The sequence below is a fragment of the Chamaea fasciata genome, unplaced genomic scaffold (assembly GCF_029207755.1).
Source record: "Chamaea fasciata isolate MVZ Bird 193981 ecotype frontalis unplaced genomic scaffold, bChaFas1.0.hap1 SCAF_7, whole genome shotgun sequence".
NCBI classification, from domain to species: domain Eukaryota; kingdom Metazoa; phylum Chordata; class Aves; order Passeriformes; family Sylviidae; genus Chamaea; species Chamaea fasciata.
In genome coordinates this window covers 48,863,877-48,886,811 of record NW_027094092.1, presented here as the reverse complement: position 1 = coordinate 48,886,811, position 22,935 = coordinate 48,863,877, and the positions used below count along the sequence as shown (strand labels likewise).

At 40.0% G+C, this 22,935-nt stretch overlaps 2 protein-coding genes across 3 annotated transcripts in view; both read right to left on the bottom strand.

Moving 5' to 3' along the window:
- Window positions 1–22,002, bottom strand: part of BDKRB1 (bradykinin receptor B1) — a 29,766-nt gene extending 7,764 nt beyond the window's left edge. The window contains exon 1 of the mRNA XM_066188750.1: window positions 21,949–22,002. The gene's annotated coding sequence lies outside the window, so the exon portion shown is untranslated. The remainder of the gene's footprint in view (window positions 1–21,948) is intronic.
- Window positions 549–22,035, bottom strand: BDKRB2 (bradykinin receptor B2). Of its 2 annotated transcripts, XM_066188748.1 has the most exons (3): window positions 21,949–21,996; window positions 5,536–5,613; window positions 549–3,966 (listed from the first exon to the last, which is right to left on the bottom strand). In XM_066188748.1, exon 3 carries the CDS (start codon window positions 3,962–3,964, stop codon window positions 2,822–2,824), a length of 1,143 nt encoding a protein of 380 aa, XP_066044845.1. In that variant the 5' UTR covers window positions 3,965–3,966; window positions 5,536–5,613; window positions 21,949–21,996; the 3' UTR covers window positions 549–2,821. The 2 variants fall into 2 exon arrangements, with proteins under 2 accessions (XP_066044845.1, XP_066044846.1); XM_066188749.1 differs by lacking the exon at window positions 5,536–5,613 and having other exon boundaries at window positions 21,949–22,035.
- Between the last annotated feature and the right edge of the window lie 900 nt (window positions 22,036–22,935).

The following is a 22,935-nucleotide window of genomic DNA, read 5'->3' as shown; positions in this document are numbered from 1 at the left end:
TATTTTGTCATGTTTCTGTAAGAACAGAACCAAGCCAAGTGTGACCGGAAACTGTCAGTAGGTCAGATGTAGCTTGGATGTTACCCTTTATTTCTTGGGGTTTTTTGTTGCGTGTATAAATGGTGCATGTGAATACCACAAATGTTTCATCACACTAAAGAGTTAGTAAAATGTGAATTAAGCAGTCTGTGAGCTGACACTGTTCTGTGATGTGCAGAAGCAGCTGCAGGGGCTTTCCATTGTTGCTGGTGTCTGCACAGGACCTTGAGATAGGAGCAGGCAGAGAAAAGCTACCGAAAATGTTTCAGTACCCTTAGCTTCCTTAATTCTGATTTAAGCTTCCAAAGGGACCGAGGGTGTTCAACAGCACTCAGAAATGGGCCCTGAAAAGAAAGAACTCAAAGTAGCTAAAATTCTGTTGTTCCAGCTCACTTTCCTTCGGCGTAACGGGAAGTGAAGTAAGTATCTGGAACTTCTGAGAGTTGAACTTCTGACAAATCATTCCTTAGTAACAGGATACAGGCTAGAGAAGAAAATGTCAGGAAGTCTCATTTCTCAAAGAACTTTATTTTCTTTTGTACATGCTTACCGCATAACAAAAAAAAAGTGCCTATATATTTACATTATTTAAATTAATGTGATATTAACATAATAACATTTTTATATTTTACTTCTTAGTACCAAATACTCAGAAATAACTTCTGTTGCCTCAATAACCTCTGTGTGGAGTTCCTTTAGTGTAAGGGTTGCATGAACAGTATGCTCATGGATGAGAGAGTATGATAACACTGGATATAACAGAAAGCCTTGCAGTGTTTCATTATAGTTGCCCCCGTTGCTTCAGACAATAAAAAGGATGAGCAATAGAAGTATTTATGACATAGGATTATACTGGATTATCAGAGAAAAACCATGGAAATTGCCTATAAATCATATGCAGTGATCTAAATTCCATAGTCTTTAAATCACATCTGCACACTTGTATTTTGCAGTTTAGTTATTTGAAGGTTTAATACAAATTTTCCTTCTTAAATGAACCTTATTGCTCCATTCAAGCTCTGACGGATAAAGACTGTGTAGTTGCCATCTGAGTTTACTCATGCCACCATACTCCATTTCCCTTGGTAGCTTTAATAGCTTCAACCTTAAGTGCTTTGAAAAGAACTAAGACTGTTAGTTTCAGCATATTTTAGATCGTCTTCTACTCAGTGTTGATCAAGGCTCCTAGAGATTAAAGTGCATGCAGACAATTCAGTACACTATGAGTTTTTTGTGTATTATCAATTTAGCTCAAAAATACAGTCTAGTTGGGGAAAAGTTATCTTGTATTAAAATCTCACAGATTAACTCTGCAAATAAAATGTAGATATTACTAGAATCTGAAAAGGCCATTCTTGAATACTCTGAGCTTTCAACACCCCTGTTATCTTCAGTTAGATTTCTAATGTAGTTAGGTGATGCTCTCCTTCATATCTTTCGGTTTCTTCTGTTTGTGAGATTATACGAGTTGTGCTGAGCTCTTGTATATCCATTGGTTAACATTAATTATGCTTTGTGAATACTAAAAACCCGAGTCTCTGAGCTGAAGTGTAAGCATGAATATAAATAGCATTTACTCACTGAAAAGGAATGAGTGAATGCTTTCACTCCAAGGTGGAAGGGGGAAAGAATCTTCTGCAAAGAAAACTCAGCTAACTTCGTGCAGGTGGGTGCAGGTTCCCTTCCACTACTGCTTTACCTTTTTTTCAGCTATTTTTCAGGTGTACTTGCTTGTGGGTTTTACCCACACTCCGAGGGTTCAGAAACATGGCTGTAAATAATAAGCAGGAGGATGATCGCAGGTGCCTTGAAAAATCAAAAGGGTTTTAATAATGATGCAAAAATAATATAAAATACAAAATAACCGAACCGAGTGCAGCACAGAGATAAACCTCTTGCTGCTACAGCACCTTGAGACGTGAGGATGGAAAAACAAGAGATGAAAAGCAAAAAGCATAAAAGGGGAAAGCGTGGAGTTCCTTTGTTTTCTCTCTTTTGTACCAAATAGCTTAGGTGGGCTTTTGGCCCTTGGCCCAATAATTTGCCAAGAGTCTTTGAGTAACATTTTCAGAGTCCAATCCACACTTCTGGGCTGGCTTTGGGCCAATTGCAAAGAGAAATCCACAGAACTTTTCAGCTAACTTCTTAGCATGTCAAAAGGCACAATGAAACCCTTTCCCTATAAGGGAATACTTGCTAAAGGTATAGGGATTGCATTACTACACTTGCTCATATAAATTTGTAACTAAGCAGAGTAGTTGCAAAAAAGGCACTGCTTGTCAATGAAAAAATCAGATCATTTCAGATGACTGAAGGGAGAAATTAAAAGCCCAAAAGATGGACTCATCTAAAAATGAATCCTACAAAATGCACCTAATAGAACTTATTCAAATACAAGAACCTCCCAGATAAAAAATCTTCTCTAACACACTATTATGGGTACCATACGTAGCTGCACAATCCTGACAATAACTTCTGTACTGGGGCCCTGTTCAGAGAATTGTATGTACACTTTAGAAAAACATTCCAAATGATACATGTGCCAAGTATCATTCAGCCATGAAGACGTAAATGAACTACAAAATGGGATTCAATCATGAAAAACATCCAATAACAGTAGAATCAAGTCTCTTTATGGAATTTCCATTAAGATAAAACCATTGTTTTCCCTCACACAATGAACACTACTGCACGTTTCCTCCGTGGACCCATGGCAGATGGATATGGGCAGAGACTGATATGTTAGAAGGCTTTCTTCCTTTAATGATTTCCTAAAATTATGCTATTGGGGTAATGACAAAACAGACTTTTTCCTTGGGTATTCACTTGAAATGGAAGTTCTTAAAGTGTTCAGGGAGTTTTCCATCTGCACAGACTGTAATTTTCTGCACCTCTTTGTGAACAAGTTCTTGTAGAATTCCATAGCCTTCTTCTGGAAGTTTTTCCCAACAATCACATACAAGACTGGGTTCAGGCAGCTGTTGCTAAAGGAACAGTATGTGGCTATCTGAGTCAGTATGTCATTGATGTCTTCCAGGCATTTGAGGGTGGGTGAGAAGTAACGGATTGTGTCAATGAATGTGCTGACCTGGAATGGAAGCCAGCAAATGATGAAGAGCAGGAGCACAGCAAGGACCAACATGGTGGCTCTTCTCTCTGTGTGGACCACCTTCATTTTTCGTAGCTCACTGCTTCGTAAGGCTTTGATGATTTGCACAGTGCAATAGGTAATTACACAGAGTGGGAACACAAACCCCACAATATTCAGCAAGCAGTTGTTTGTGGGCTCCCAGTAGCTGGCTGGGTAAAGAAGAGCACAGGCTGTGATGTTATACTCCTCAAAATAACGCAAATTTCGAAACACCATTGTAGGTGAACACATGAGCAAGGCACATGTCCAAATCACAAAACAATTCCATTTGGCACAGACGGTTCGTCTCATCCGTCCAAGAGACATGGTTTTCACCAAGGCCAGGTAGCGGTCAATGCTCACTAGTGTCAGGAAGTAAATGCTAGAATATAAGTTCATGTAACTCATAATGTTGATGGCTTTACAAAGAAACAGGCCAAAAGGCCAATGAAAATTGTTAGAAATATTAATGGCCCAGAAAGGTAAAGTACAGACCAACAGTAGGTCAGCAAATGCCATGTTTGCTAGGTAAATTTCAGCCACTGTGCAGCTACTCCTGTGGAAACATAGAACAGTGAGCACAAAGGAATTTTCTATTGATCCCAGGATAAATATAAACCAGAGAAATCCAGGCTGAAAGTCCTGTAGCCATTTCCATATCTCTGCACTAACACATTCATATTGATTTATCTGATGCACTCCTGAATTATTGGGGAAATTTTCTGGACTGACTGTGAGCTCCTGGGTGGTCATGTTGTACAGCTGCGTAACATTTTCAGTTGTGATGGAAACCATTTCTGTGAAGAGAAAAATAGGTGACATGAGATTGCTACATCTAGCTCATTGCTGCAAAAGACACAAGAAGAAAAAATGTCTTTTGCTTTTCCTAACATCCTAGAAGCCCTAGCTTTTGAACAGGCATACAGTTCCCTGGGTTGCTTCTCATAGACACTGGGTGTGTCTGTGGAATGTTTTACAGACTGCATTGCTATGGACTGCCTGGACCAATTTTAGGCAAGAAAAACAGAGGGCATGTAGCAACAACAGATATTGATATGAATGGGTTAAATGAAGAGAACATTTAGAAGCCTTTATTCACTAGAACTGAGCCACAGCAAGTCTTAGTTAATTCTTTGAGGATGTTCATCATTAGTTTGTCTTCTTTTTATTTCATTAGCCATGGTCTCTAAAGGACAGGTGTACCTTGTGTCTCAGGTTTCTCATGGTAGAGCTGCTAGCTCCTGCAACATTTTACACCCTCCTCTGTAGAGCAAGACTTGAGTGGAATTCTGTGGTACTTCCTCCCCAAAGAACACCATATATTTTCCCAAATGTTATGACTCTACAATAAGCAGACATTTAGTTTGGCACTCTGGTTTGCATTGAGAATGCTGAGGGATCACTGTTTGCCAGCAGTGTGCCTTTCTCGCTTCCCACTGAAATTGTCTCTGTGTTACAGTCTCTTTCTGCAGCCAAGTCACAGAAGAGATAAGTGGTACAACTTTCATGAGGGAGCTCCGTTTTAAGAGGTGCACAGTGGGTGGCTTGACAATTTGGTAGAGACAGTGGCCATCCTATAAGCCAGGACCTGTCTGCAGACAGCCAGCTTGGGTGCAAGAGCACAGTCTGAAAACCAGAATACTGTAAACATTCTACAGATCAGAACAGCCTGGGATCATACAGGGAGCTATTTATGGGCAGAAACGTCACATGGGTACTTAAATGTTACGAGAACCAAACAGAAGTTGAGTGTGCAGCATCATTCACTACTGATAAAATGTGAACTGTGTTTTCTTGTTGTTGTGTTCCTGGATAATGAACGCTAAGATACTATTCAAATGCAAGATTGGCTTCCCAGAGCTGTACATATATATATATATATATCTGGACTGAGTGATGGAAATACTATTCTTCTTTTTTCAGGTCTTTATAATAACCACTGTTTATATTGTCATTTGATTGGAAGCTTTTCAAATATATATTTTAATTAAGACATTTGTTGTATTCAATTGGTAACTTGGCAGTGAAAAGGGACACACTTGCAATTCCTGAAAGGATGAGGATTCTCACTTGTTTTCTGGTTGCTGGAATTGTTGGCTAGTAAGTATCCGTGCTTAATATGCGTACAGAAATTTGGTTATTTGTTGTAGAATTGATGAAAAATGATGGTTATATTATGTGTACTTTGTGTTAATGAAACACTATAGCACTTAAATACCTCAAAGCCCAGCTCGTGTGGATGTGAGAGCTACCAGTAACAAATGGCAAACAGCAGTTTCAAGTCTCCCTTTCTTTCTATGCTGGCACTTTTCACTGTAAAAACACATAGGAAATGAAATACTAATGGATGGCCAACAAGAGGTCACCTGAAATTGGAGAAGTTCTGATGTTGGAGAAGTTGCCTGATGCAATAATCAGAAATTGTTTCTTCTGCTCATAGTAGGCTGTGAACCAGTAGAAAAAAAATAAATTGTAAGTGCATTATTTTACACTTTGAGGTTGGATATATGCACATATTTAATAAGATGAGCATTAGTAATTCAGAGTGGTCATAAAAGTCATGTTGGCTTTTCCTGTGATTTTCTCTTGTTACATTAATTTACAGAATTTAATTTACAGCAAATAGCAGCTCCAAAACTGCATATTGATTTATCTGTATTTTCTCTGCAATTAATCTCTTTCAGATTTCGGTTTTAGAAGGGAAAGACCTAGAATTCTTTAAAATAAATTAGTTATATCATATTACTGTGGTCTAGGAACAGTGTGCAGGGACTAGTTAGGACATCACCAAGTCCAAGACATGGAGCTTCTGGCAACCTGCCTCCTTGGTTCTTAGCCCAAGTCCTTCCACAATGCATTGGTAGAAATGGGGGAGTGAACAAGGTAAAAATGTGCTAATTATCAGTTTACAAACCTTAATGTTTAGGGTTAAAATGATGTGCTCGATGCTATTCTATATTGCACAGGAGACTCATTTTAAGTATGTGCTTGCTGAATAAATTATGATTGACAAAGCCACAGCTTAGAGAAAGCAGTGATTTTCTTTTTGGTGAAAATAAATGTGATCCTTTCACACATTCTCCACAAATACTTTCTGTGGAAGAACTGCAAGACAGGACTAATATCTCAGCAGGGATTTTCAATAAGATTTTATGTGGCAGTCTTGATTGAAATATTGCCCAGCTGAAGTAATCTATCATCACTGATTCTGAGGGAACCCTGAGGGGGCTGAATTTGCACCTGATGAAGTTCACTTCCTGTTGTGAGTTGCCTCCTCTTTGACAATCTATAAAACACACTGTCAGTCGTTATCTCATGTTGTTCTGGAGTATTTTTTTTCATAGCATTGGGAACAAATGACAAGGTTTTGATGGAGGGTGTTCCAGGGTGCCCTGTGTGAGGGGCAGTTGTGGCCTGGACACTGCTGGTGACAAACCAGCCCTGTGCCTCTTGCACACACTGCCCTCACCCCAAGGCAGGAAGGCTTTGGGGTTACTCTTGGGGGATACTTTGGGTCTCGGCAAGATCCTGCCAATGCTGCAAAGGAAGAACCCTTGCAGAGGGACTGGAAAGGAGTTAATCAACTATTGGATTGTCATTACAGGTAGGTGGAGAAGGACTCCAAAAATGTGGTGGTGACCAGTGCCATAGCCTGAAACTCTGAGGACTGGGCAGTCACCAGGGCACCTTGGTGTCTCCTGCCAAACTCATGGGATGTCCTGCTGTTGTTCAAGGACTGACCCACACATACAGCACTGGAGGGAGCGTGCCGGGAGACAGGCATGAGTTAATCAGTAAGCCAAGGACAACACCTGGAGTCCAGCAGAGTGGTTAATCCTAGAATGGGGAGGGAAAATCTGCATGTTACAGCAATACATGCTGGAGCCTACAGAAGTTCTTGAAAGATATGGAGAGGAATGTGTTGAATTGGAACAAAAAGTCCTCTTATGATTAAGAGTTATGAGCTAAGGAATGGAAGCATAGGAGAAAAAAGGCCAGATCTGAGTTAATGCTGCTACTGGGTTAATGCAAGCTCTGGCACAGTTTTACTCCCCAGATGGGATATGCTGCTTCAGGTGAATGTTTTCCACATTCTCTTTTGGGTCTGGATGAAGCCCTACAGCTACTGAATTAATGACTTGAATACTGAACTCATGACTCCATTAGTATTGCCGCTGGAGCTGATCTTTCTTTCTACTATGCTAAACATTTTCAGACAGTGGGTAACTAAATGTCTCATGGTGGTTTTTGTCATGTCTTCTACAAGGACAAATTCTGAAATGTGTAATAAGAGTTCAGGTTATTTCAATGTTACCTGCAGTAATCTACTCCGTGGGAGTCAGAGAGACTTTGTAACATATATTTTACAGCTGCTGTGACTTTGCTGATTACATGTTTTGCAGAAACAAGGTGTGAATATTGTAATTAGTGTATTCTGAGATTGTCATAATATTAACCTTGCTAATTTAGTCCTCAGAGACAAGAGGTGGAGCCTAAAACAGATAAATGCTGTTATGATGTTAACTGCTGTAAGGTTGTTTCCTGGAGCAAAAGAGAGAATATTAAAAAGCATAGGTACACAGTCCTGATATTTTCCTACACAGTCTAATTTGCAAGGACAAAGGATAGAGTGGGCTCAAGGCCCCGCTACTCTTCTCTAAAGGAGGAATTTCTTTGATGGATGATCATGCATTATGAAAGTTGCCTAGAAAGCAGCCTTATTTTCCATTTATTTCAGGGATTTCTGAGCAAGGTTGTGTGAAGGATAGGTATGACACCAAGACTGTAGCATCCTTAGCAGAATTTTACAATTACCTGGTCAGTGGCCAAATGTGTTTTCAGATACATGCAGCTGGCTTGCCATACATACATACAGCTCCAGGTACAGCTGGGGGTCAGTGCCACAGAGGAAAAGCTGGGAGCAAAAATATGGGTTTGAATGAGTGGCTGCAAACTGAGAGGCACTGGGTGACTTCTGACATGGTGATATTTTTTCTGACATGTTAGCTGCAGAAAGAACTATCAAGGGCTGCCCCAGCCCCTCCTCTTACTCTCTGTTTCTCTGCAGAGCCCAGCCTGCTTTGAATCTTTGTAATTTTTGTGTGTTTGTCCTCCTGAACATCTCTGAGTCCAGCTTGGGCAGCCAAGTGTCCTCTGGTGGTGCCTGTTTGCCAGGCAGCCTTGCTTCTTCACATTTATATAAAAGCTACAGTAAATGTAGCGCAGGAGCTGCCAGAGCCATGAGGGTATTTGCCTGACAGATCGGCTGTGACTGAAATGGGAAATAGCAGGAGGTTAAAAGCTGCTGTAGGTAAGGGAGGTCTTCTGCAGTGTGGTCTGTGCAAGGAAGCTTGGAAGTCCTGCTGACTCCATGTCAGTACCACTGCTGCCCTCAGGAGCTCAGAGTGTAAACCTGATAGGCTCAGCAAGTTGTTAGGAGTCTGTATTGATGTCCCCTAAACTGTCTCATTTGTGACCATTAGACAAGTGGTCTTGTAATCCTCAGAAGTGTCAAAGACGCATCTGGAAAAGCCCAGAGTAGCATAGTTTGATTTTGTAGCTGACCCATCTTTGAGCAAGGGGTTGGACCACAGACCTTCCAACCCATATTATCCTAAATTCCTTAATTTGCACTTCTTGTGGTAATAAACGAAAATGCCTGTTGGATTAAGGCCAACAAAAACAACAACAAAATCATAGAATCCTAGAATGTCTTGGGTTATGAGAGACCTTAAAAATCATCCAGTTCCAACCCCCCTGCCGTGGGCAACTCTGATCACCTATCATTCCCACTGTAATATTTATAAATGCCATGTCTTATTTTAATAAGTAAGCAGTAATTTTACTAAGATTACTTTAAAAAAGTGAGTGGATTCAGTATCCCCTGTGAAAATTTCTCAGACGGGCTGTTAGGAGGCTGCATGGTCACATCCAGTCAGTGGTGAGCACGAGGACTAGATGGAGCACTCTTGCCATAAAGATTTAGTGGCAGTTTTGTTGCATGTGTTACCTCACTGTGTTGTTCTTTGGAGCTGTGTAACTCCTCTTGTATGGAAATCTTTCACAGATCTCGGCCCGTACAAAATATCCCAGGAAAACATTTCTGTTGGTGATACACTAAGTGAGGACATTCCTTTCCCAGAGAACGGCTGCATCAAAGCATCATTAAATTAAAAAGGGAAGGATATAAGCAAATAAGTAATAGGAAATGCCAAATCCATTAAACACTGCTCTAGAGTTGTTATGAAGTGTATCATAGCAAGGCACAGCTTGGATGAAGGAATGAAATATGAAGATAAACAATAAACCCTCTGCTAATATTGGAGAGGGTTTATCAGTAAAATAAAGGAGGTCTGCAACTGTAGGGCTATCAGGAACTGAAAATGTGATACATACAAAACATGTGCATGCTGATGTGCTCACAGCTAGAGTTCCGTAAGTTAAATGTAGACTTGAATAGGTTGCTTAGCATTTAGTTTTCCATAAGATTTCTATTATGTTAATGCTGTGCAGCTTTTCCTGTCCCTTTTGTACACGATAGATTAGTATATACTGTAGAACTACCCTGAAGTAGTTCTCAGCCACTTTTATAATTGTTGTTCACAAGCAGAGAAAGTTTAATTCCAAAACTAACTGCTCTGAAAACAGGTATCACTGCCTTTCACATCCATCAATTTCTGCTATTCAAACAGCTTAGAAAGTTTAGGCTGTTCTGATTTACAGAGTTATTTTTCCCCCACCTCCAGCTTTCTCAAGACAGTATTTGTCTATGAAAAAATGAAGTATATGAAGGTCTTAAATCTGAGTGTTAAACAAATGTAAGCCAGTTTTTTCCTCACTTTGTAGTAATTAGGCGGATGAAAGATCTATTTCCAGATCTGTGTTCTGTTTAATTTGGAATAGAATCTGAATTGGGTGATTCACATGCCTGCATGCCAAGAGGCCACAAGCTTATTGAATGATGTTGTTTGAGAGTATTTATCTTTATGAACCTATTTCCAGTTAGTATAAATACTTAAATAAATACTTAATATGAATCTTCCATCTTTGGAAATATCAATTTTGAGGTTTACAATGTCAATCCCACAACTCCTTCTCCCTCTCCTTGTGAATACTTTCTGCTCTTCTTTTTAATTCTTCAGGATTTTGATCTTCTTGGACCAGCTCAGCTCCTTCTCCCTTAGACTTAATGTGACTCTGCTCCATGGCCTGGTGTCCCTGAACCAAGATGATAACTTTCTGAGATTAACAGCAAAGCACATAAATCTTATGCCACAAAAGTCACAGCTGGATCTACATTTTTTTCTGTGTGTATTGTAGTGTGTTTGCACAAAATGTTTTGACAACTACAAAGGAAAATATTCAAACAGGAGAAGACTAACCACAAGCTCACTCTGCAAGGCTGGCATGATATTTTGGTTTGTTCCTTTTGGCGTTTCCCATGTGAGAACGGGTAAGGTTAACCATGAGTACTCGTTATCCAGAGCTCAGCCAACAACTAGCATTTAGGTTAGTGTCAGGAGAGTGAGAAATCTAGGAGCTGCAGTAAGAGTGGGACTGCAAAAGCACTGCAGGAATGAAGAACAGTCATCCACACGAATTCATCCTTGAGAGCATTTTCATGGGAGCCATGCATGGAGTAAGATTCAGCCCACACCTAGAGCTCAGGTTAGGGCTAGGGGAGCCACAGGCTATGCCTGCTCTTTCAGAGCTAGGGTGAGCCCTGTTAGACCCATGCATGTGTTTATCTTGCTCCTGACACTGAGGCTTATCAGTCCTCTGTGTTTTCCCATGTATGCGGTATTGGATCAGCCTACTTTTGCATACTGCTATCTTGAAATTTATTGTTAGAATTTGCTTTCAGAAAGCTCAGAGCATAACACTGAGCTTAAGGTCTGCAGCCATGTCTGACTTGTGATCTTTTGGGTTTTGTTCACTTGATTTTCATATTTGGTTCAAAATGATGTTTTGTATTTCTGTTGTCAACTGGAAGGCCTCCTGCAAAGAGTAGCTATGATCAGACTGTGGTTTGTTCACATTTTTAAGATTTGCAGTTTTTGCTTGACATTGGATCTGTTGCCGAGAAGATGACATATATATTAACATAATTTATTCCTGTTCCTAGCTGGTTCACTGCCTAGCTTGATAATACCTCCCCTGGTTGATCTGTCTTGCAAGCCGAACTGCACATTTGTACTGCAAGAGAAGCAGCCAAAGCAGTGCTTGGAGTGAAAGCAACATGCTTTTCACTCCAAGCCCCAGGAACCTCACAGGGCTCCCTGTGGGGTGTCAGTAACTGCTGGGAAACCCTGTCTCATCCTGGGGCAGAAATCTTGCATGTCCCTTAACACTTCTGCACTCATGGTGTCTGAATACAAAGCTGAGTGATCACAGCTTGCACAAATTAACTGAAGTACAAAGACAAAAGAGACTATAAACTTTTAGAGTTTTATAATATGACATGCAGATTTACTAAGTTGGAAGAATGTCAGAGGTGGCTGTATCTACTCTCATGAGCTCTGCAGGCACCACAAGAATTCTCTGCTGTAGACAAGCGATTGATGTACCCCATCACCACTACAAAATGAAGTGCTTAACGCACTAGCATTGTGAGTCCAAGTTAATATCCATTTCAGGAGTCTGATACCATGTGGAATGGAAGGTCTGATGGTACCAAACAGTACAATGTGCCTTTCAAATGGCAGACAATATCTTAAGCCCAGTGAGTAGCTAAGGTATCCATCGATAAAGAAATGCAATGTTAGTGATTGTAATCAAGAGTAGCTTATGCAGTTAGATTATACTTCTTTCTTAAAGCGAGAATTTCCTGCTTTAGAAATCAGCCTATCCTGAAACCCTCAATAGCTCAAAATAGCTCAAATCTATTGCAAGAATCAGGCCCAAACCAGTTAAGCTGGAAAAGAAAAAGGTGAATGTTCACCTTGCTGATGGCAGCTTTTGGGCCGTGGGCTGGAGGACCTGAGCCATTCCTAGTCTCAGAGCTGGTGTTGGGGTTCATCTAGTTTAGTTACAATCTTGATCTCAGTATGCAAGACAGGAGAGCACTGATGAACCATGCCAGTGACATAAATTGCTTGATATCTTCATTACAGAGAACAATAGGAATATCCTGCAGAGAGAAGTGGATGATATAAGTCTCAGAGGTGGAATAGTAAGAGGAAAAGGATCTAGGTCCTGAAGCATATCAGTTTCCCAAGAATATTACTTAATCATGCTCTTTTATTTGGCTTGCTGTAGTGGAGGCACAGAAGAGCTGTTCAGCAGTTCACAAACCTCCACTCAAGGCTCCTTCCCTGATGTGCACGTGGATGTCCTCTAAAGCTTTGCTCTTTGATGCATTACTCCCAGCAGACCTCTTCAGCTGAGTTTAGCCACACCTTTCTCTTAGCAATTGAAATACCGCTCTTTTCCCTGGGTAACAGCATTAGGTTCTCATGACTATGTAAAATATGAAGGTTTAATGGCTTAGTAGTATTTGTCAGTATTGGTCCCTCTGAGCATTAAATATTTAATGGAGAGATTTGCCTTTCAGATGAACTGGCTCTGTGCCCTGAAAGCACTTTACTTCTAGCACCTTGAGGACATTTTGGCAGCCATTTAGGAAAAAAGGAGATTTGCCATCTCGAGTGCCTCCAGTCACTATAATATTTACATTGTTGTCATGTATTTGCAATAACACAGCATTTCCTGCACATTTTCACCACTGCCTTTCACAGGTGTGGCCTTTGAGGAAAGACCAAGTGTCTCCAACAGCAAAGAGCTCCCAAAGAAGATCACGGTATGTGTTGCTGACTGGCTGTTGTCACAAAGTCTAATACTGATTTCTTTGACAGCTACTGCTTTCCTCATTTCTTATCAAATAGGTGGCTGATGATTGAACTCTGCTTTAATTAGCAAAAACATAAAAGACCTTTTAACCTGTCATGTTATGTCTGAAAACCACATTTGCAACTACACAGTCATCCCTGCCAGCAGCTGGACATGTTTCAGTCACTACTGGTGTTTCCATTGCTGTGGTACATACTGATGGATCTGTGCAAGCACAGAAGGCATCACAGGCAAAATCTGTCCTCCCTGTAAATCAGTAATAATGCCTTGTGTTTTCTTAATTCCTTTCACCACAGGGATATATGGACAGCTTCACTGAGTAATGGCACAATTCCAAGCAGCACTTCAGGCTCTGACAACAGAATAGGCTAGAAAGTATCTAACTATAACTATATAATGCTTAGGTGAAAGTACAGCTTTAATTTTGAAAGGTGAAGTTCAGAAGAGATGACAATACCCACGTTGTTCAGGTTAGCACCTCTAATGCATGGGTTTCTGAAGGTGGTCCCAGTTTAATTTAGAACTTCTGACAACAGCTACACTAAACTATGAACTCAGATTTCAACCTCCTGAATAGGTTTACTTGTGGATCATCACAGAGAATGGTCTCTAGCACTGCTGATTTGTGTCATGGAAGGCAATACAAATGTGACATGATACTCAGTGTCTAAATGACGGGTTATTTTTATTAAAGAATTTGAGGGTTTTATTTGTTTATTTTAAATTTCATGTTCTTTTAAAAACTAAAATCACAGTGTGGTAGTGCAAGCAAAGGTGAATTTTCTTCTCACGAACAAGTCTAGTCTGTAATGGGCTTCACTTCTTAAATGATAAACTTCAGAAAGCCATTTTGCCTTGTCCTGCCTAGGTTAAACACATCCTCGTACGTTATTTTCTCTTGAGCAGCTGGGAAAGTCATTTCATATTATTTTCGTGTATCTGCTCCTCACTTTGCCAGTACATGAAGTATTTGCAATGGGAAAGAGGTCAGTTTTCACATAGCATAGTTAGGAATCACCTTACTCTATGTATTGTGGAGAAAAGTTCAAAACCAAATATACCTGCTAGAAATGGTGTGTAATTCACATTATAGTGAACTTCAAACTGTACTGCAATTATCTTGATAAAAATAAAAGCAGATAAAAATTAAATATAATCCAAATGGAGGCTATTTTTCTACTGAAAACCATGGGGAACTCTAATGGCAACAGTTCTTTAGTGGGAATGCACCCTATCTCTATTAGAATTTAAGTGTTCAGATACATGCTGATAGGGATTTGGTGATTGAACTGTACAAACATAGATATGACTTTCAACACTGAGAGATCTAGAAGGTTCTGAACACTTCTCCAGCCAAGAAGTAATATAATTTACAATGCTGATTTACAATAGTCAGTGTTTGGATTACAATTTTAATTTTGCCTTTTCATTCTTTGCCAATGTTGAAATTAAACTGTGTATTAATTTACTGTTATCCCTTTGTTAGCAACAGGAGATGACAGAGCCTTGCTGGAGCCTGGTACAGTTTGTTTTTCACTCTTCAAATGCAGGCTCCTAGCACCGGTGTTCACAAAGAAAGTATGTCCTATCTGCTCTTTCCAGAATGTCAGACCCGACAAATAAATACAGGGTAACAATTTAGCTAGAGAGACATATTCCCTTAATAAATGCCACAGCTCCTTCAAAGAGCTATTGTACCCAAACCTAACAAAAAGTTAAAGTTTAATGTCTTTGTCATTGACACAGGCAGCGGGATCAAGTGCACCCTCAGCAAGTCTGCCAACGACCCAAGTTGTGTGGTGGAGGTGACTGACACACTGCAGGGAAGGGATGCCATCCAGAAAGAAGGAATTCCACCCAGGAAGAAGGGACCTTTGAGAGGTGAGCCTACACAAGCCTCAGTATGTTCAGCAAGCCAAGGGCAGGGTGCTGCCCCTGGGCTGGTGCAACCCCTGATATCAACGCAAGCTGGGATGGAGAGCAGCCCTGCCAAGGAGGACTTGGGGGTCTGGTGGGTGAGAGGCTGGACAGGAGCCAGCAATGTTCAGCTGCAGCCCAGAAAGCCAACTGTGGTCTGGGCTGCATCCAAAGCAGAGTGGCCAGGCAGGGTAGGGAGGGTGTTCTGCCCCTCTGCTCTGCTGCAATTGCTGGATCATCTTTTCTGGTACCTTAAACTCACATATTACTACAGTTATGTAGGAGATACTTTTTAGAGTGTTGGAGGAGGAGAATTTTTATTTCCTATTAAAATGACTATCAAAACAGAAAATTTCTGGAGAAACTGATTTTAAAAGAAAGATTTTTCACAAAAGATTTGGGTAATATAACAGAAAATATTTTAAAGATGTCATTTCTTATCTTGAACAAAGGAGAAGATGTACTGACTGCTCACAGTTTAACAGGCGACCCAGATCCACTCTTGCTCTCTCTGGCCAACTCAGAGTTTAATATCTTTACAAAGTGGAGTAGTTCCAAAAAAATCAACAAAACCCAGAGACTGCAAGAGCCCAATTCACTAAAGTTTATCCCTCAGGCACTTGCTTGAGAAGGAAGATGCCTCTTTCAAAATCCCTTAGCAGTGCTCCCCACTCCCAGGCAGATTTATCCTCTGTGTGTGCATTTGTTCCATGGTTTGTATTCTTGCTTTTGTTAAAAATGTCAAGACCCTTCACCAGCTTTTCTCTGGAACAGAAATGTTGCCTTCTGACCAGCTTTGTTAATTTTGAAAAACATTCTGATTTAAGTTAACCATGTCACGTTTTGCCTTGTGTACCATCACTTTTGCTGCCACTGTGGAAGGGGAAGCACAGTGTAGAATTGTGCATGACAGTTTTGTGCAGCAGGGAGCAGAGGCTCGTGGCAGGATGTCACGGCAGGAACAAGTGAAGGGGAAATGAGAGGATGTGAGTTCTGGAAGGGAACATTATGCTGCTAAAGGAAACAGAGGACAAGCACTGCTGTTGGGAAGAAAGGAAAGATGAAGAAGGAGAAATGCTAACGTTGAAATGGAAGGAAGGAAAGAAGGGAAAAAGAGAGGTTTAATTTCCCAAGAGGCAAAGGGTCCCAAACCAAACAATGAATAAAGATTCTTGCCTAAGCCCAGGTATATGCCAGGCTTAGGGGAGCTTTATCTGGGCTTTTCATTTAAAACGTTAGAAAACTTAGGCAGCTTATACACTTTGGATCCATATTTTAACCAACTTCAAAATAGTCCAAAATCTGAAATTGTTTGATTCTTGTATTTAAAGTCAAACTTCTCTTTGATTTTTTAAAGTTATTTGACCAGAGTACATTTATTCTAAGGCAACCTTTCTTAATATATTTCATTGAACCCTTTTTCTAAAACCAGAGACAAGTGTGCAGTGGAAACTACTTAACCTGTCTGTAGAAATACATGGTGCAAAGAGTAGAGGACTGGAACTCCAGATGTGTTCATAGGATACAGTTATGACCTGTAGTATGTTTTAAATGCCGATTTGTAGACTACCTCTATTGTAAAAGAAAATGAATTGCTGTCTTCTTACATTTCCTAAAAAGACTGTAACCAGCGTGTTGCAGGAAACACCTACACAAAACTCCCTCCTCTTTGTTACTTCTACTTCCTTCTACTTCTGGGAAATGTCCCTTTTGCTGACTCAGCTGACTGGAATTTATGAGCTATAAAGTGACAATTCTAAAGAAAAAAAAAGAAAAGTTTCTCAGAGGAAAGATATAATCAGAAGGTGAGGCACACTGTTGTCTTACATGATCTGCCTCCACATGCTATTTTTGAAAAATGTGTATGTTAGAAATTAAAATTTCTGTGGCCAATATCCCAGCCATTCATGAACTGCATTCATGTCTGATTGCACTAATATAATTTTGAAAATGAATTTGCAACTTGCAGAGGAGAAGAAAAAAGTACAGGTATGGAGAAAGCTCTTAAGTTTTAAACTGGTTTCCTTATTCTGGTAAATAGCTACTCCAAATTCTTTGTCTTATTTGAATTTGCTATTTACTGTAAATCTCTACATGGATTATAGGCTTGGAAGCAGATAACTACTTTTACTTATTTATCTGCCCGTGAGGGATAGTCCCAGTTCCTCACGACTTATAAATTTTGGCATTAACTTAAAGAAGAAAAAAAAATCCTTGCCCATGCAAAGGAAAATAAATTTTAAAATGCAACTGGTGTTTTGATTCTAATAGATGCCCACATCGAAAATGTCTGATGAAAATATTTGATGGCTGCTTTGCACAATGTAAAAAATCTGGGAGGAAAGTTATGGAGGTTCTGCGTAGGATTGTCCCCTAGCAATGGGTAGGGCAGGGCTGCATGGATATGCAAAGGAACATGTATTTTACTTCCCTGACAAGATTCTAATAATTCTAAATATGTGTTTGTTAGTATATATATATGTATGTCTGTGTAGAGAGAGAGAGGAGAGAATTTCCACAAAGTAGACACTTTCTGTTCACCTTCAGTGCCTCACACCTTTTGCCTGCTCTCTTGCTGTTTACTCGGGGTAAGAGTGGCTTGTGTGCACTCCCAGCACCAGCAGAACCAGGCACAGGAAACCTTTCTAGGTGATGCCAAGGTGAACAGCCATCTGTGAGCTGGTCTTGTACAGGTAAAACAGGATTCTGTATGAGGAGCACGTGGGAGGACTCCCCAGAATACAAACAGTTTCAGGTGGGTTTGTGCTGGATGACTTAATCTGAAGAAATAAAGAAATAAAAAATCATCCTTGAGCTCAGGTACCAGATAGAGATGAGACTGTTATGATAAACAACCTAATGACACAGGGCTGATTATAAGATTGATTGGCTGAATTCAGTGTTGAACTGACGCTGTACAATTACAGAGGCTAGAATTTGACTTGGAGCACAGCGTGTGTCCCAGAGCTGGGTTTATCTGCTGTGACAGGTAAAGGAACTGGTATGGCATTCAATTCTTTGTCATCTCCTAATTTCACAGCTAGGAAAAATCAGCCTTTCACAGACCTTTCCCTCTGGAGGCTGAGGCCAGAACAAGAGTATGGGAAAATGATATGTTTGTTAAGCAGGCTACCAGTGAGCAAGTCAGTCGTCTCTGCTGATATACGCATAAGACCTTTTCTTCTATAATCTGTCATCACCCTGCTGATGCCAATTTGGAGGGCATTGCAAGCATTCAGTCCAGCTGAGGATCTAGCCTGTGTAGTTACGTGTATTGCTTTTTTCTCTGCCTCCATCTGCTTGTTTTCTTGGTGAGCTGTTTGCTGTTTTCTAGCAGGTAGGACTGGGAGCACAGCTCTGGAGACACTGCCAATACTCCCTGTGTTACACTGATGGCCAGAGGCTTTGGGGATAATCAGTGTGCAAAAGCCTTGCAAGCACAGGGACAGGCTGCGCCTCAAGGAGCTTCTAATCTAAGCAGAATCCAAATATAATATAGAGTGCAGAATATAACTTATTACAAGGGAAAGACTGCTGCAGAATGAGGTGAGAGGTGCAGAGAGCTGAGCCAAAATCTAGCTAAACCTACTGCAATATTTCTGTTGTCCTACTTACTTGTTTAAGGGTCAGGTCTCAGCTCTGAATTATGAAGGCTTAACAGTTGCTTTTTGTAAAAGTGCTCAAGGTACCTGATGAAACACTTCCAGTTTATTGGCCTGCCCTCTCTACCTGTAGGGAGCTTATCCTTCATGTCAGGAAAGGGCCACATCACTGTACTCCATGTGCAGCCTTTTTTAACCCAAGACATTTCAGAGCAGCAGCCCTCCAGTCAGTCAGACAGCTGACAGGAAATCCTATTACCATGGCAAAGGGGCAGACCACCTCCACACTGGGGTGTGGTCCCAAAGGGCTTATTCCTTTCTGCCAAGGCAGGAACACTGCAGGAGGAAAAGCACCCATGACCAGTTTTTTCTGCCTCTGGGCATGCATGCAATAAATCCTGTTAATGTTAAAGAGACCTGGTCCTCTACCACGGATCACTCACTTTTTTTGGTGGCATTTAACTGTAATGTCAGATAAAATGGATGGGAAAAATGGATTTCTGCATTTTGACTGCTCTATTCTCTGCAAATTAACCACAGTCTGAACTGTGTCTTTGCAATACTTTCACCATTCTGGCATACATTAGTGTGCAAAGCTACTGAATCTGCAAACCTGGATGACCAGATTTGTTTGCAGGGATCACACAAACCAGCCCAACCTTGCTGAATCAAGTTGAGGAGTTAACATGTAGGGGACTTAAATATAACACAGCAGCAAAAGTAAGTCAAATCCACCCTTTCAGGGAATATCAAAAGTCCTGGAGTATTTTGGTGAAGTTTGATATAGCAGCTTTGCCACAATATCTGCATGCTTTGGACTTACCTATCATCAGACTGAAGATAAGTGCTTTCAGCAGCTATAGGCTGCAGCATTTGCTCTTTGTGTTTCTCTCGTTTGTATCCCATTTGTGCCTGTTCTCCAACATTTAACTCCTAAGTGGGGTGTTGAACCACGACCAGAGTTCCTCAGTGCCAGTTCATGAGCTTTACTTCTAAGTAAAGAGGTGTTAGCACTGTGGTGATGACAAGCAGTTACAGCTTGCTCTGTGTGAAGCCAACCTGCCGGTCCCAAATTAAAACACTCCCCTCCTGCTCTGTGCTTTCCCCCTGCATCTGAGCCTGCCTGCCTCGGGGCTGGCACAGCTCTGGGATACCCTCTCCTCCCTCCATCCCTGCTCAGGGGAGAAGCTGGTTCAGCCAAGTGCCTGCCACCCGTCTGTGAGTCAGCACCCACAGATTGCTCTAGGGCGTGATTTCTTAGCAACTACACGCTCCTAAAGCCCAGAAAGGGCTGGCAAAGGACAGTTTTCATCTCCACTTTAAAGTGCCCTGGTCCTTCACAGCTGTGTATCAGCCAGGCAGAGGCATAACTTTCCATCTCGATATATGAAGTATGCTAAATGCAAGAAGAAAGGAAGATAAGCCTTTTGATAAGGTAGGGGGAAACTCATCTGAATGGAGTACTTTAGTGGGAGATTTTAAAAAGCATGAGTGACAAGAGAACAAGGCTTATGAATAATTTTAAAGAAAAGTGGACGTTTGAACTAAACAGCATTTTTCACTGTGTTTTTTCTAACTTTATATTGATTAGCATTGCTAATGGGTTCAAGTGTACTTCTGCAATTGGTTTGGTTACTGAGAGGCAGTTGAGAGGGAATTTATTACTTACCAGAGAATAGAGCTTTGCTCTATTCTCTGGTAAGTATTTCTAGACTTGTAATATGATTTTTTTTCTCCTACTGTGACTTTTAAAACAGTGGAATTTGATTGTCTAATAGATTTTTACACCCATCTTTTAATGAAAAACTGATTATAAAACACTGGCCATTCTTAAACAATAAATTTTAGGGTCTTCATAATGAATGTCCTATAATTCACCCGAATTCCTTTTGTTTTCTGCCTGAGAAAATGCTTGAAATATTAAATACCTACAAGAATTTTTAAAGCTGTTTTCCTGTGCAAGGATGGCATGCTTATTTCAGGAAGCTCTAACTCAGTAGAGTAAAAGGTGGTTCTTTTGTTAGATTGTCGGTACAAATTGTTCAGGTAACAATGAGTAACTCAGTTAATCTTGTTCTTACATGTCCTCAGGAGCCCAATGAAAAACCTGACAAAGATTTTCTGGGGGTGTCTCTGATCTGCTATTCCAAAGTCTTTATTAACTTGGGTGTATTTATCCTTTCTGTTTGTGTTTTCACTCTTCACACTGAAAACAAGACAAATACATTTGGAAGTCTATAAATTAACCTGGAGTGCTAAGATGCTGCTCTTAATATTTTTCTTAATGATTGAACATTATCAGAGACCAGATAAAAGTCATATGACTGATATTACTCAATATGCTGATACTCCAGTCTCAGAGACCTATATATGAAAGCAGAGATTTCTTTTACCTAGATAACTGTCTTCTAGTTTCTAAGAAAATATGTGCAGTTGTTTAAGACAAAAGTGTAGCTCTATCTTAGGAGATGGCATCTCTAAGATTACATACGAAATATTAAAACAAGAATTCTAATGGCTAACTATTTCAACACTTTTGGCTTTATGGCTATATGATATTATGCTAAGAAGACTGCTTAGGATGCTGAGTAATGGAAAATAAATAGCTTAAAAGTATAGCATATATTTCAACCTTTGGTTGGTTTTTTTTGTTGTTATTCTAATTACAATACCACTACTAAGGTCTTGGTTTTCATCAGCACCTTAAAAGTTAAGCATCTAGTGAGTTTTTTTTATTTGCATACAGATTTCAAAAAGAAACTAATAATCTGTCTTAAATTTAATCCAAAACCTTTTCTTCTTTCTAGTATAAGTAAAAGTTTCAAAGGTTTAGCCTTTGGAATTCAATCAGTGCAGATGAGACAGATTAGCAGTGTAAGGTACACACACATGCACTTCCACATCCTGCCCAACAAAGTTTACAATCAAAATAATAAACAGAGAAAAAATTACCAGTATGTACAGAAAAGAACTGACTCTGGTTTCTCCCTCCTATTTTGTAGGTAATTTCTCAGCCAAAACCAAAGCTAGCTGCCTATGCTTTCTGATTATTTTTGTGAGATGAAAGAAACAGTGCCCATGGTGTGATTACAGACATGAAGTGGCATCTGGATAGGAGAAATCCTTACCCTCCACTACACGGGACAGTATCTGTGGCTTTGACACACTAGATACTTTGAAATAAAGCATTTTTCTGTAAATATTATAGCTCTGCAAAACCCAACAAGTTACAAAATCACATTAGCAAAAATCATTTTCCCCCTTCATTTCCCTGGAACAATAATATCTGCTCTCTTGTCACTGAACCAGAAACATATTAAGAATTCAATGAGTGGTTTCCAAGAAGCAACAAACCACACTGAATTTAAATAGTTAGAATTTTTCATATGAAAGAGAAGTGAGAAAACATACCTTGACTGAAAATTCCCCACTGAGCGGATACAAATGAGTGAAGTACAACACGTCTCTGGGAACAGCTCCTTCTCTAGTGTGAATGAGTCTAACTTCTGGTTTTACTGCCTCTCCCTGAACACAGCAGACTCATAGCTCTGTTGATGACATCATATTCCTGGATTTTCTCCCATACTATATTTTAAAAACAATGTTTATCTATTGTATCCAGTATGAGACCACTGATATTTTAATATGGGTGGCAAACAACACAAACACAGCTAAGACACTGATGTTCCCCAGAATGTGTATAAAACAGTCCTGTGTTTGTACAACAGCTTCCAGAACTGTGCATGAGCATGCATGCACAAACACACAGCTCTTATCCTGATTTGGGGTAATGATGAGCACATCTTTTATTTTACTGGTGTTAGAGCTAAACAAGCCATCTTTCTGGAGGACATGGATCTTTAAAACAGAAAAGATCAAAGATCTCATTTGCAGTTTAAGATATCTTTTTTCTATGGGAAAAAAATTACTGTTTGTATTCTGGAAGACACCACTCTTCCTCTCAGACTACTTGGTTTGCTGAGAAAAAGTACATAATCCAAATACCACTTAAATCTTTAATTGGACCAAAATTTCTTCAAGGCTATGGATGAAATCTCTATATGAATCAGAATTATAGCCAAACACCAGAGAATACCCTTTTACTTATACATTGACTTTTATTCTGGATGTCAGATAATTAACAGAGAACTAGTGTTAGACCGCGTATTAGAGGCATAGATGGTTTTCCTGTAATATTTATGCAATTAAACTGAAATCTGAAATGGCAACGATGGTTGCAGGATTCCACATCTTCATTCAAAGGAGAATTGAACAGAGAAAAGAACAGTCTAGTCCCTTAGTTTGCCAAAAAATTCTAATTCTGAAAGCGAACAATTCAGGAAAAACACTGGTCTATATTGTGACCGGTGGTATCTACCAGTGAACAAGTCTGGCTCC